Here is a 14,659-nt window from a genome sequence, read left to right on the forward strand (position 1 = left end):
TGTGCATGTGTGTCCGAACTGGTGTGTAGATGTGTGCGAGTTCGCTTGTGTGCATGCACGTAAACGCACATTTGAGTTAGTGTGCGTGAGTTGGTGTGTGCACATATGACCACACGTCAGACCGTGTGCATGCGTGTGTCTGAACGTGTGCATGTGCGAGACTGCACGTACATAGGGAGCAGAGACAGAGAGTGTGTTGTATTTGCATACTTTATTTGCGTGGTTGGAAACAGAAACGCACACACACACACATCCTGTGATCTGTCATGGAACTGGATTGGCTGGCTGTGTCACATGACCCCAGGAGTTTGGGAGGGAGCGAGCACATCTCACTGCACATGTGCAGCCAGCCTGCAGCCATGGCAACATGGGCGGATCCACAGCCAGCCAATCCCGTTCGCCTTTGGGTGTGGTGCAGATCAGAGGTAGTGTGCATTACGGATGGGAAGAGCCGCATGCCTCCTGTGGCTCAGAGCAATCTCACAGGAGCCCACTAGGTGGCACTGCTGTCCAGGTTGTGTACTGTTGATAGAAATACTTCAAACACAGATTAAGGAAACATTTGTAGTTTGTAACATAGCAGCATAGAGTAAATGCACAGTCTGATGAAGCAGTGCCCCTTGCTGTGAAAGACGCTAGTGACTGGAGCCGGACCTGCTGCTCAGTACAGTCCACCAGAGAAACGCTGCTGCTACAGCCCTACTCGCTTCACTCAGCCAATCAGAGCGAGCGAATGCCCGTCCAGCCTGGCGTCTATGTTAATTCACTACTCTGCTCTACTGGTAACACGACGAGAAGCAGGGGTTAATAATTTACTGTTTATTCACATAATTCTGAGCTGGAAGTCCGATAGCCGTTAAACTTGATTTCTGAGGAGTGATTTGTTCACCAAGGTCATGAATGATCGGTTGAGCAGTAAAATAATCTTGAGGCAGCTGTGCTGAATTTGCTCAAGGAACGAATATTTTGAAAAAAAGAAAAGGTGAATGAAAAATATTCCACCCGCCCCAGTCCCCTGCTCTCCAGGTCATCAGTATAAATGAGAAATGAGTTCTGTTCTCCTTCTGAATAAAAAGCACAAATAATCTCAGTAATGAACTCACTGGCCATTCTTCACAGTCACAGCTTTGAGGGAAAGGTCAGAGGTCATAGTTCACAGGCCCAACTTTCCCCACACACTGCCCGCACCAGGCTTTTTTCCCTTACTAGCCACAAAGGATTGAATTTCGCCGCAGTACCAAGCAGCCAGAGTGATCCTATTTCAGTTAAAATGACAGGTGTTAAAACCATAAGACTGTCCCTGATCTTTAAAAAGCCTGAAATAAGCATGCTGTTCCTGGTTTGTGATTGCTTTTCAGCACAGTAACCCTCCTCCACCTGCAGTACTTGCATCTCTCATCAAAGGCTGTGGTAGGGTGAGCTGTTCAGCATGCTCTAACCTGATTGGCTCAGCACTGCAGTGCCAATACCGTTGGGTTTCCTCTTTATTTGGTCCCATAAGGTCAACAGGACCTTTCTGAACCACCCTTCAGTTTATACTTTATGTACTGTCCCCTTCTGATCGTTCATAAAGGTGTATGTGGCTGTTTGTAGAGCTCCGTACAAACACAGGTAGTTATTCCTGTATTCCAGTATCGTATCGCGGTTCAGGAACTGAGCCAGTGCACCTGAGGGGTGATCCGGTCCCCAGGTGGGGCCCTGCTGTTGCACCCCTGAGCTGCAGGACTTCACCTGAACAGCTTCAGTACACACTCAGCTGTCTGAGTGCATACTATGCACAACACGTACGCTGTGGAAACTGCCCTGGATGAGAGGGTACTGACAGCCTAAAATTTAAATGAAATGCAAATATTACGGCTCCGATGCCCATAAACGCTTCTGGATCACAACGTTCCCACGGCCACTACACCAGTTAACTCATTTAACCTCAGCTGCCCCATTAATCACTCAGACTGGTTGCTTCTGCAGTTAGAAACGCTGCACTAGCGGCTGTGACTCGGGGAGTTGGGCCTGTGTTCACCAAGTGTCTGAGAGCAGGAGAGCTGACCTAGGATCAGTCTCCTGTGCCCATATCCAATCGCCATCCACTATGAGCCCAAAGGAGAACAGATCCCAGATCAGCACTCCTCCTCTGACAGGCTGTGACGCAGAGCCTGTGTGTGTGTGTGTGTGTGTGTGTGTGTGTGCACGCGAAGGGGAGCCACAAGAGGAGTGTGAAGGTACTGGCGATGGCAAGATGACGACACGAAGGAGGGGTTTTCAGTCAGAAGCTTTCTGTGCGTCACAGACAGGATTAAATTTATATATATTACAGTGTTAAATAGTTGATCACATAGCTTAATCTTTCATTAGAATGCAAATGTTAAAAAAACAAACGAAAAAAATCAAAAACAAAAATGAATTCAAACTTCCAAAGCCCACATTCTGTCCTTAAATGCACCCCCCCCCCCCCCACACCCTCTCAATATTTGCATGGTTCTATCCAGTCTCATTGTGATGTCACAGTCGTTAGAGGGATGTGCCCCGTCTCTGGCCTTTCTATTTGTCTTTCTTGGTTTCGGACTCCTCCCCCTTGGGCTCTGGCTCCACCTCTTCCTCCTCGGGGACAGGGGGAAACCGCTCGGCTCGCCCCTTGGACAGCTTCTTGGAGCGCTGGTAGAGCTCGTTCAGGTTAAACTCTCGGATTATGTTCTCCTGGAAAGGGGTGCGGGAGGGTCAGTCAGTGTGTAACCCTCAATCACAAAAAAATTATTTACTGTTTTTAAATGCACTTATACTGTATTACACTCAAACAGGGTGAATAATTCAGATCTGTGCTGTAGAGAAAATGATCATCTCAGAGCCCTTTGCAACAGCGAGGTGGAACTCCTCAACCACCACCATCACCTGGGGGATGCACAGCAGCCATTTTGTGCCATATTGCACACCACACATTTGCTAAGGTGGAGACGGAGGGAGTTACTGAGCCAATAAACTGGGTGAAGATAATTACTTGGGCAGACAGAGTGAGAGAGTCAGGTTTGGGGATTTGGCCAGAAGGGGACCCTGGATTCGGAGAGGAGGGTCCTGGGATCTCTACGGATCACGCCGAGTCAGCACCTCAGTTCATGGTTCCCCTCAGACCCTGTGTGTGGTCCCCACTGGGGGGGCAGCATTTTGGAGAGCTTCTCACCTCAGTGAAGCTCCAGGACACCGCCCTTCCTTTCTTGTCCACTTGGGGGCGCCGCATGATCTCTTTGCCCCCCTGGAAGAGCACCAGAGAGGGCAGCTGTTTGGAGAGGGGGGAGGCGCTCACCTTGTACCTGGGACACAGGGTGGGGGGGGTGGTTACAGTACGGTTCTCACAGCGTTTCTAATGCAGCAGCACAGGGTCACAAGCATTACCTACTGCCGGTGAACAAAGAGGGAAAACGAATCATCACTGAAGGGTTCTGCTGGTTCTGTGATGGTGTTCTAGCACTGATGGGTTCTGCTGGTTCTGTGATGGTGTTCTAGCACTGAAGGGTTCTGGAGGTTTTGTGATGGTGTTCTAGCACTGAAGGGTTCTGGTGGTTCTGTGATGGTGTTCTAGCACTGAAGGGTTCTGCAGGTTCTGTGATGGTGTTCTAGCACTGAAGGGTTCTGGTGGTTCTGTGATTGTGTTCTAGCACTGAAGGGTTCAGTGCTTTACTCTGGCTTCTCCATTATGGAAATGTCAGTGTAAAAATCCACTCCATTTTGTTCACTACTTAAACTAACAGCCAATCAGAGGTAAGCGTGGCTCTGACGGAGAGGAAAGGGGCGTGTGGGACACACAGAAACAGGAAGAGACAAAGGGAGCAGAAGATGGCGGGACCCAGGTGAGGGAGAGACGGACACCTACTTCTTGGACATTTCTCCGTACCGCCCCACGTCCAACTTTCCAAACTTCAGCCCAGCACAGTTATACCTGAGAGAGGCGAGAGAAATCATGCTTACCAACCACACACAAACACACAAACACACACACACACACACACACACACACAGAAATCATGCTTACCAACCACACACACACACACACAGAAATCATCCTTACCAACCAAACACACACACAGAAATCATCCTTACCAACCACAAACACACACGCACACAGAAATCATCCTTACTAATCACACACACACACAAATCATCCTTACTAATCACGCACACACACAAATCATCCTTACCAACCACAAACACACACAAATCATCCTTACCAACCACAAACACACACACAGAAATCATCCTTACCAACCACAAACACACACACAGAAATCATCCTTACCAACCACAAACACACACACAGAAATCATCCTTACCAACCACAAACACACACAGAAATCATCCTTACCAACCACAAACACACACACAGAAATCATCCTTACCAACCACAAATACACACACAGAAATCATCCTTACCAACCACAAACACGCAGACATCATTCTTACCAACCACTAACACACACACAGAAATCATCCTTACTAATCGCACACAGAAATCATCCTTACCAAACACACACACAGACACGGAAATCATCCTTACCAAACACACACACACACACACGTTCGCCCACACTATATTTCAATAACAGTTACAGTTGCTAATCAATGGCAGTGTTTCATAATACTCAGGTTGTTAGCTAAAGTCTTTTGTCAAACGCACTTTATCTTTTCAGCATTTCTGGCAGTTCTGTTTGCGTTTCACGTGTGCGCGTTTGCTGTGAGCCCAGTGCAGGCGTGTTCTCAGACACGTGTGTGCGTGTGCTGGTGTGTGAGCCCAGTGCAGGCATGTTCTCAGACACACGTGTGCGTTTGCTGCGAGCCCAGTGCAGGCGTGTTCTCAGACACGTGTGTGCGTGTGCCGGTGTGTGAGCCCAGTGCAGGCGTGTTCTCAGACACGTGTGTGCGTGTGCCGGTGTGTGAGCCCAGTGCAGGTGTGTTCTCAGACACGTGTGTGCGTGTGCTGGTGTGTGAGCCCAGTGCAGGCATGTTCTCAGACACGCGTGTGCGGGTTGTATGTTGAGGCGTTGCTGTGTGCACTTTGAAGAGCGTTCAGCCACATGTTGGGTTCGTACTTGAGTGACAGGTCAGCGTAGATGGATGCGAAGGACTGGCACTCCGGGGACCAATTAGCAAAGAACTCCACAATCCAGGTGACCCGCCCATCCCTCTCCAGCTCCTCCTACAGGCGGCAGCCCAAACAACCACTCAGAGCAGACCAATCACCACTCATCACTTTAAAGAGCTGACAATGTATGTATCAATCACAATTCATCACTTTAACAAGCCAATAACACATGTATAACTCCTGGCATATTTTTACAATCTGACGCTTAAACGAGCATCAGCTGTAGGGCTACACGCCACTGCAAAGCAGCACTTGAGTCTATGGTTTTATCACTTACGTCTATGGTTTTATCACTGAAGTACTTGATGTACTCAGGTCCCATATAGAGGGGAGGCTTGCAGGTCATCAGGAAGACTGAAGGAGGAGGGGGAGTACATGTTAAACAGCCATATTCATTCACTCATTCATTCACCTCCACAAAGAAAGAAGAAAGGCAACTACACAGAGCGATCTGCAGAATCGATTGTGCTGGAGAGGATGGAACCCCTACAGGCCTTTTACTAGAACCTCACCAAAAAAATTACAATAATTGAACTATGCGGTTGTTCCCTGCACTTGGACCGGTACTTCTCTCTAGGGGTTTCGTCATACTTGTTCCTGGTTATGGTTATACACTTTGTTGTACGTCGCTCTGGATAAGAGCGTCTGCTAAATGCCTGTAATGTAATGTAATGTAATTGAAGAACAAAAAAAGGACAGTACATATCCCTGCCCATAACCTAGCCTGCACCCCACCCCAGCCCCTAACCCAGCCTACACCCCACCCCAGCCCCTAACCCAGCCTACACCCCACCCCAGCCCCTAACCCAGCCTACACCCACCCCAGCCCCTAACCCAGCCTACACCCCACCCCCGCCCCTAACCCAGCCTACACCCCACCCCCGCCCCTAACCCAGCCTACACCCCACCCCTGCCCCTAACCCAGCCTACACCCCACCCCCGCCCCTAACCCAGCCTACACCCCACCCCCGCCCCTAACCCAGCCTACACCCCACCCCACCCCCTAACCCAGCCTACACCCCACCCCAGCCCCTAACCTAGCCTACACCCCACCCCAGCCCCTAACCCAGCCTACACCCCACCCCAGCCCCTAACCCAGCCTACACCCCACCCCAGCCCCTAACCCAGCCTGCACCCCACCCCAGCCCCTAACCCAGCCTACACCCCACCCCAGCCCCTAACCTAGCCTACACCCCACTCCAGCCCCTAACCCAGCCTACACCCCACCCCCGCCCCTAACCCAGCCTACACCCCACCCCAGCCCCTAACCCAGCCTACACCCCACCCCAGCCCCTAACCCAGCCTACACCCCACCCCAGCCCCTAACCCAGCCTACACCCCACCCCAGCCCCTAACCCAGCCTAGACCCCACCCCAGCCCCTAACCCAGCCTACACCCCACCCCTGCCCCTAACCCAGCCTACACCCCACCCCCGCCCCTAACCCAGCCTACACCCCACCCCAGCCCCTAACCCAGCCTACACCCCACCCCAGCCCCGAACCCAGCCTACACCCCACCCCCGCCCCTAACCCAGCCTACACCCCACTCCAGCCCCTAACCCAGCCTACACCCCACCCCTGCCCCTAACCCAGCCTACACCCCACCCCAGCCCCTAACCCAGCCTACACCCCACTCCCGCCCCTAACCCAGCCTACACCCCACTCCAGCCCCTAACCCAGCCTACACCCCACCCCAGCCCCTAACCCAGCCTACACCCCACCCCAGCCCCTAACCCAGCCTGCACCCCACCCCAGCCCCTAACCCAGCCTACACCCCACCCCAGCCCCTAACCTAGCCTACACCCCACTCCAGCCCCTAACCCAGCCTACACCCCACCCCCGCCCCTAACCCAGCCTACACCCCACCCCAGCCCCTAACCCAGCCTACACCCCACCCCAGCCCCTAACCCAGCCTACACCCCACCCCAGCCCCTAACCCAGCCTAGACCCCACCCCAGCCCCTAACCCAGCCTACACCCCACCCCTGCCCCTAACCCAGCCTACACCCCACCCCCGCCCCTAACCCAGCCTACACCCCACCCCAGCCCCTAACCCAGCCTACACCCCACCCCAGCCCCGAACCCAGCCTACACCCCACCCCCGCCCCTAACCCAGCCTACACCCCACTCCAGCCCCTAACCCAGCCTACACCCCACCCCTGCCCCTAACCCAGCCTACACCCCACCCCAGCCCCTAACCCAGCCTACACCCCACTCCCGCCCCTAACCCAGCCTACACCCCACTCCAGCCCCTAACCCAGCCTACACCCCACCCCCTAACCCAGCCTACACCCCACCCCAGCCCCTAACCCAGCCTACACCCCACCCCAGCCCCTAACCCAGCCTACACCCCACCCCAGCCCCTAACCCAGCCTGCACCCCACCCCAGCCCCTAACCCAGCCTACACCCCACCCCAGCCCCTAACCCAGCCTACACCCCACCCCTGCCCCTAACCCAGCCTACACCCCACCCCCGCCCCTAACCCAGCCTACACCCCACCCCCTAACCTAGCCTGCACCCCAGGACTAGGTGCAGTGGGGGACTGACCGATGCACAAGGTGAGGTACAGCAGCCCCATGCGGATGTCCAGTCTGAAGAAGAGGATGACGTTGGCCACTTTACTGAAGAGGATGATGTTCCCCACATGCTGCTCCACAGTGACTGAACAAGAGAGGGAGGAAGTGAAGAGGCAAAATGAGACAGGGGAATAGCAAAAGAACAAAAGTCACCTGTTCAGTAAGAGCAAATGTATAAGACTTAAATAAACAATGCTACACATACTGTATACTGTGCATATTGTATTTTCTACTTTTTGGAGGCCCATAATGCAATGCGCGAGACTTACTGGCTCTCCTGTTCTTCATCATGACGATGGCGCTCAGAAACATTAGGATCTCCACCTCCCTCTGCAGGAGGAACAGAAACAAACGGTTACACCACGCCAGGGATACATCGACCAGGGCCCTGTTTCACGAAGCAGAATTACTGAGTTAGCTGGATAACTGCGCTGAATAAAACCCAGAACCCTCCAAATCTGGAACACGGACTGCGGTAAAAATCTGTTCCGGGTTTTACTCAGCACAGCTACCCAGCTAACTCAGTAACCCTGCTTCGTGAAATACGCCCCAGGGCTATATACGCTCCACTCTCTCGGAACGCACCGTTGTTACAGTGGGCCAGACACTATACTCATGCCACCTGCACGCACATGAATAGCTATAGGCCCGTTTCACATTCGTACGATCGCTGGCAACTCGTTGCGTTATCTCTTTCTACCGACACAAAGAATGAGGAATGCATACCGTCTCCACGAAATTTCTAACGGTAATTTTTTTCCCCATGCGACAGGTCATGCGTTAGCTCTCAGATTTAACGGAGCATACAATGTATCGATATCCCACTCTCCAGGTTATTTCCACTACCGGCTCCCCGTCGTGCAAATCCGTTTCATTGTCTCACCGTTCCCGTCCCCAAATCAGCATTATTTATGTTTCGTTCTCGTTCCCATTTACTATAAACATAAAATAACAGTTATCCGCCATTTCTACCGCTTTGTTTTAGCAGAATGATCTCGAGTATCAGAACACTTACCCAATCGAAGTCGCAGGAGTTTCCATCCTCACGCTGCGTCGAGAGATGTTCGCAGATCCCCGGTGTTTTGCGGACCATAAGAAAAGCTACCGACATAAACAACGAGGCGACATAGTACGGTTTCAGCAACCACTTATAAACCTGCGGCAGGTGGTAGAGGAATGCGAAAAGGGGAGTTAGCAACGCCATTTTCCAGAGAAAGTGGCCGCCCGATGGAGAAGTTATGGAGCTAGCCGCAACACTGCTGAAAATCGGCGTTAGCGGCGTGCTTTCATTGGACGACGCATGTGTATAGTTGGATTTAAAGGCGTGAACGTACGTGCGGAGGTCACTGCGGACAAAATGCTGAGGGGCCCTGCCCCATAGTCCAATCTGATTGGTGCTTAGCAAGGTGACTTTTACGGCAATTGGTCGTTTAGGCTGCCGTAAAAGAGGAGGGGTTAAGGAAGTTGGAGGCGAGCTTCTTGGGACAAATAGTTTTTTACGTTTTACCGTAATTAACAAAATTAATGCAAGTCCTGCGTGTATCGCAAGTTTAAATATTATACATGTAACAAGCATGAACACATTTTCCGCGCATGGTATGTGCAGTAATTTAAACGATGAATCTCAAATTTTCAATTCATTTTGTTTTTTACTCAGGCTGCCTGCTAGAGCTACCTATATCCCAGTAAACAACGGTATCTCGGTAGTAACCCCTACAGCTACAACACAGTGGTTGTAAGCCTGTAAGTAATAACAATAAATAATTATGCAAAACTTTAGACATTTGGAGCAGGCCTAAAATTGGCCCAGACTTGTTCAAGCCATTACACCCTGCAACCTGCTAATATGGTCGGGATATTGTGCGAGGTTAACCAATCCTTTTGCCATCCAAAATACCGTACTGAACTATTTAAATAAATTAAGAGCCTATATTAGTTGCGTTACGGTAGCTAATGAGATATGACGCTTTGTAGTAGGTTGCGAACATCAACACAAACGGATCATCATAATTATTTGTTTTAATTTGATCTTTGTTTTTTATTTTTTGGTATTTATATTAATTTGAGATTAACATGACAGAAATATTTTCATCTTTGTACGGTCAGAATGACGCACAGGGCCCCCCCGGATCCTCGGCTCTTGGCTTTGGTCCGGGGAAGCCACCACCGCCTCCAACGCAGAATCAAGTCTCGATGTCCGTACAGATTCCACACCAGCTCGGGGATGAAGGGCCTGCGTTACGGAAGCCCGGAGCCATGAACGAACCATTCTATTTACTAAGAGAAATACCCGGTATGTGTCTCACATGGTGGATTTCTAGACATAGGCCTTGTTGGTAAATTAAATATTGCTTTGATATTCGCTAGTGATGTAGCCAGTCAACTTTAAAATTCCAGCTAACTGAAAGTTAGCACGCTAGCTGTTCACTATTTTTGTTTTTGTTGAGATTAGCTTGTTTAATGTACTTGTCGAATAACCTATGCTTGTTATTGTCTTTCCGTGAAACTTGTGGAAAATTGTTCCACTGTACGAGATGGCTAATCTTGGTGCTCAATAGCACTGTCTCCTGATGTCTCGATTGAGTTGCCATCGTGAAATTACTGTGGCTGTCCTGTGCATTTATGCGGAGTGGCGATCGGTGTCTTGTGTTTTCACTGACGATTTACTCTCACTTTTAAGTTGAGTCTAGCCACAGATCGGTGCAATGTTTGCTATGTATAACCCTTCATTATTTAACCAATAGTTAGCTAGCCTCTCCATTGTCCTGTACCGCTTTGTTGAGCCTCGAGGATCTCGAAGTGTTCCATTTTTAGCCATGCCGGTGGCGTCATTGCTCCGGATCAAAGTCACTCATCTAACCACACAAAATGTGTGTTGCATGTATTTACAGTTATTCCTTGTTGATCCTTACTACTGTACTGCTGTGTATTACTTTACTGGTATGGCTCCACATTGTGAAATATTCCCACGGTAAATAAGCAGTTAAAAACATTCTACAATTAAACAATTCATTAATGCAAGTTAAATTTGTTGTTGTTCGTTAACGTTTTTATTACGATAGGGACATTTTATACGTTTGTCACAGTGTAACAGATTGTGTATCCCTGTCTCTCTCCCCCCCCCCCCTCGCAGTGGGAAATGAGCTGACGGGAAACACCAACCTGATCACCCACTACAGCTTGGAGCATGCTTACAACAAGTTCTGTGGCAAGAAAGTCAAGGAGAAACTCAGCAGCTTTCTACCAGAGCTACCAGGTGAACAGTCTAACCCAACATTGTCCCTGTACCACGCACTAACCCAGCACACTGACCCAACACTGCCCCTGTACCACACACTAAGCCAAAACACTGACCAACACTGTCCCTGTACCACACACTAAGCCAAAACACTGACCAACACTGTCCCTGTACCACACACTAACCCAACACACTGACCCAACATTGTCCTTGTACCACACACTAGCCCAGCACATGGACCCAACACTGTCCCTGTACCACACACTAACCCAACACACTGACCCAGCATTGTCCCTGTACCACACACTAACCCAACACACTGACCCAACACTGTCCCTGTACCACACACTAACCCAACACACTGACCCAACACTGTCCCTGTACCACAGTCTGACTCAACACTGACACAAAACTATCCCTATACCTTGCTCTAGTCTGCACATGATGATTTTGTTGCCATGGCAGCTTCTGCGGTGTCATCAGCATGGCCTTTTCCTTGTCCCTCGTAGGGATGATTGACAGCCCGGGGTCCCAGGACGGCAGTGCCCTGCGCTCGCTGATAGAGAAGCCGCCGGTGTGTGGGAACTCCTTCAGCCCGCTGACCGGAGCCCTGCTGACCGGCTTCAGGCTGCACACCGGCCCGGTACGGCCCCGACTGGCACAGCCAAACCCTACCGCAAACCCCCCCGCAAATCCCGCCCCTTCTGCCTGCCAAACCCCGCCCCTTCAGCCTGCAAAACCCCGCCCCTTCAGCCTGTCAAACCCTGCCCCTTCACCCCTTCAGCATGCCAAACCCCACCCCTTCAGCCAGCTAAACCCCACCCCTTTAGCATGCCAAACCCTGCCCCTTCATCCCTTCAGCATGCCAAACCCCACCCCTTCAGCCAGCCAAACCCTGCCCCTTCAGCCTGCCAAACTCTGCCCTTTAGCATGGTAAACCCCACCCCTTCAGCCTGCCAAACCCTGCCCCTTCAGTCTACTAAAGGAATATCCAGCATCAATGTTTCTTTTAAAATTGTCAAGAATGTTGGCGTCTAAAGGATTCATTTTAATTATTTTTTTTTGAGCTGTAGGTAAAGCATGATGTTCTTTTAGTGTTTCATCCTGCTGTAAGGGGGCAGCCCCACACATGCTGTTTGGGTGGGGTGTGGGGGGGGGGGGGAATCACCAGCTGCTTCTGATTGATCAGCGTTTAGTTTATCTGAGTTTATTACATTATCTTAGCTTGTAGCAGCTCTGTCACCAGGCCTGTTGTCAGGCAATGCTGGCCAGCTCCATGTAGCAGCAGAATCATACTCAGCTGTGCCAGTTTAGCAGCTGAATAATACTCAGCTGTGCCAGTTTAGCAGCTGAATCATACTCAGCTGTGCCAGTTTAGCAGCAGAATCATACTCAGCTGTGCCAGTTTAGCAGCAGAATCATACTCAGCTGTGCCAGTTTAGCAGCAGAATCATACTCAGCTGTGCCAGTTACAGACTAAAGCCTGCAGTGTATGTCAGTTTGCTAATGTGTCTGTGTGTCTGTGTGTGTCTGTCTGTGTTGTAGCTGCCAGAACCGGACAGACTGATGCACATCCAGCCCCCCAAGAAGAAGAGCAAACACAAACACCGCCACCACAGACCTCAGGACCCCATTCCCCCAGGTAACGCAGACACACACCTGTAATGTGTGTTTCACAATACGCTCTGCAGTGTACCCCTGTCTGTACTCCCATAATCCTTCAGTGTACCTCTGTCTATACTCCCATAATCCTTCAGTGTACTTCAGTCAATATTTCCACAATCCCTCAGTGTACCCCAGTCTATACTCCCACAAAGCCCAAACAAACTGCCACTAAACTGTGACACAAACATCTCTCTCTCTCTTTATTCCCTCTTTCTTCCCTTCCTACAGAGACCCCATCTGATTCAGACCACAAGAAGAAGAAGAAAAAGAAGGATGATGATCCTGACCGCAAGAAGAAGAAAAAGGACAAGAAAAAGAAAAAGGTGAGAGATGAAATATGTGAGAGGTTTGTGTATATGGAGAGCTGTACCATAATCTCAGTAGTGTGTACATGTAGAACTCTATGGTAATCCTAATGGAGTGTATATGTAAAGCTCTATGGTAATCTGGGTAGAGTGTTTATGTAGAGCTCTATGGTAGTCTCAGTTGAATGTATATGTGGAGCTCTATGGTAGTCTCAGTTGAGTGTATATGTAGAGCTCTATGGTAGTCTCAGTTGAGTGTATATGTAGAGCTCTATGGTAGTCTCAGTAGAATATGTATTGTTGTCTTTGTTTGGGGTGGTTTAATGCTAATTAGGGACAGAAGCCACACACTGGGTCAGTTACACAGAGGTCCCCAGTCACAGAGCTGAATGTATGTGTGTATTGTGCAGTATTGGCCTTTCAGTTCAGCCAGTTCTGCACATTATCTCAACTCACAGTTGAGCTGTGGAAGAATGTCCACCGGCCTCCTCTGTGAGGGGATCTTTTCTGGCCCTGGTGTTTGTTATATGAGCACTGAGGACACGTCTGATGACTGATCTGTCCCTTTCAATCCCTCTCACACAGAATCGCCACAGCCCTGATCACCCTGGTCTGACTGGATCCCAGCCCAACAGCAGCAACAGCCTCAGATAGACTGAGAGAAAGAGAGTGAGCGTGAGAGGGAGCAATAGAGAGGGAACGAGCGTGAGAGAGGGAGAGCGAGCATGAGAGAGTGTGTGAGTGAGAGACTTGCATCAAACAGTCCTGGGTTCATTACGTATGTGAAATACTTCCTGTTCAGATGCTGGCAAAGGTTTAAAACACCTGCGCGTCTGTAAGCATTTTCATCAAATCATGTTGCTAAAACTTGCGTGCATATGTAAGAAGAATTTTGCTCTGAATATTCGTGGTAATAATTTATTTTCCTCAGTAGAAGGGAGAGTTTTATTGGTGTCTAAAGTATTTCATGTGATGATTTGACTCAGGTCTGACATTGAGCAGGTGGGGAGACTGACACACACTCTCCTGTTGTTCATAAAAGCATAAAAAGACTTCCTTTTAATCTACTCAGAAAAAGCGAGAGCACGCAGAAGCTTTGAGTTGTAGAAGACCCTGTGCCATCACATTACTTTGACTTATGAAGTGCGCATTAAGCTACAAGATACATATTTATGTTTGTTTTTTTCTAATTCTACATTTTTCAAAATGCTTTTGATATGTCGTTCCTAAAAAGGGGAGCTGAAGGTGTGTCATGGCCTCTCTGTCATTTATGGACATTCGCTTCCGGTCGGTAGCCCGATAAATGTTTCATTAAAATATAATTTACTATACTGTTTACATACGTGTTTTGATTTTGACCATACAACCTAAACAAAATTCTCCTTTACTGAGCAGCATAAGAATTTGGTAATTTGGTCACTTTCAGGATTAAACAGAAAACACATTTAAAATCTCATTTTAACAGAATACGCGTAATGTTGTAGTATTTGTCTTCTTTGGTTCTTTATATATATGCACCTAGTAAACATGATGACTTTGATTGTACAGGGTCTTTAAATGACTTGATGGGGTGTGTGGTTGATGAGCTGTGCTGGTTTGTCATTGGTGGATTTGGGAGGAAGTGGGAGGAGTATTGGAGCGACTGCATACGCACTGGACTGTCACAATAAACTTTTGTTACCTGTTTAAGCAGCAAGTCTCCTCTTCTGTTACCTGTGAGAAACACAGAGCTGTGGTATGAGAGGGAG

The 14,659-nt window shown here is 49.5% G+C and overlaps 2 protein-coding genes across 2 annotated transcripts; one reads left to right on the forward strand and one right to left on the reverse strand.

The window, feature by feature from the left end:
- Nucleotides 1-1,639: 1,639 nt before the first annotated feature.
- tmx2b (thioredoxin-related transmembrane protein 2b) lies at nt 1,640-9,061 on the reverse strand. The gene is made up of 8 exons (XM_035418557.1): nt 8,719-9,061; nt 7,973-8,033; nt 7,675-7,788; nt 5,406-5,482; nt 5,076-5,182; nt 3,863-3,928; nt 3,173-3,302; nt 1,640-2,694 (listed from the first exon to the last, which is right to left on the reverse strand). The coding sequence occupies exons 1-8, from the start codon at nt 8,905-8,907 to the stop codon at nt 2,539-2,541; spliced, it is 900 nt and encodes a 299-aa protein (XP_035274448.1). The 5' UTR covers nt 8,908-9,061; the 3' UTR covers nt 1,640-2,538.
- Nucleotides 9,062-9,642: 581 nt separating this feature from the next.
- On the forward strand, nt 9,643-14,603 carry med19b (mediator complex subunit 19b). Its single transcript, XM_035418558.1, has 6 exons — nt 9,643-9,996; nt 10,837-10,959; nt 11,451-11,584; nt 12,487-12,583; nt 12,835-12,929; nt 13,497-14,603. The coding sequence occupies exons 1-6, from the start codon at nt 9,777-9,779 to the stop codon at nt 13,563-13,565; spliced, it is 738 nt and encodes a 245-aa protein (XP_035274449.1). The 5' UTR covers nt 9,643-9,776; the 3' UTR covers nt 13,566-14,603.
- Nucleotides 14,604-14,659: the final 56 nt, after the last annotated feature.

The sequence above is a fragment of the Anguilla anguilla genome, chromosome 5 (assembly GCF_013347855.1).
Source record: "Anguilla anguilla isolate fAngAng1 chromosome 5, fAngAng1.pri, whole genome shotgun sequence".
NCBI classification, from domain to species: domain Eukaryota; kingdom Metazoa; phylum Chordata; class Actinopteri; order Anguilliformes; family Anguillidae; genus Anguilla; species Anguilla anguilla.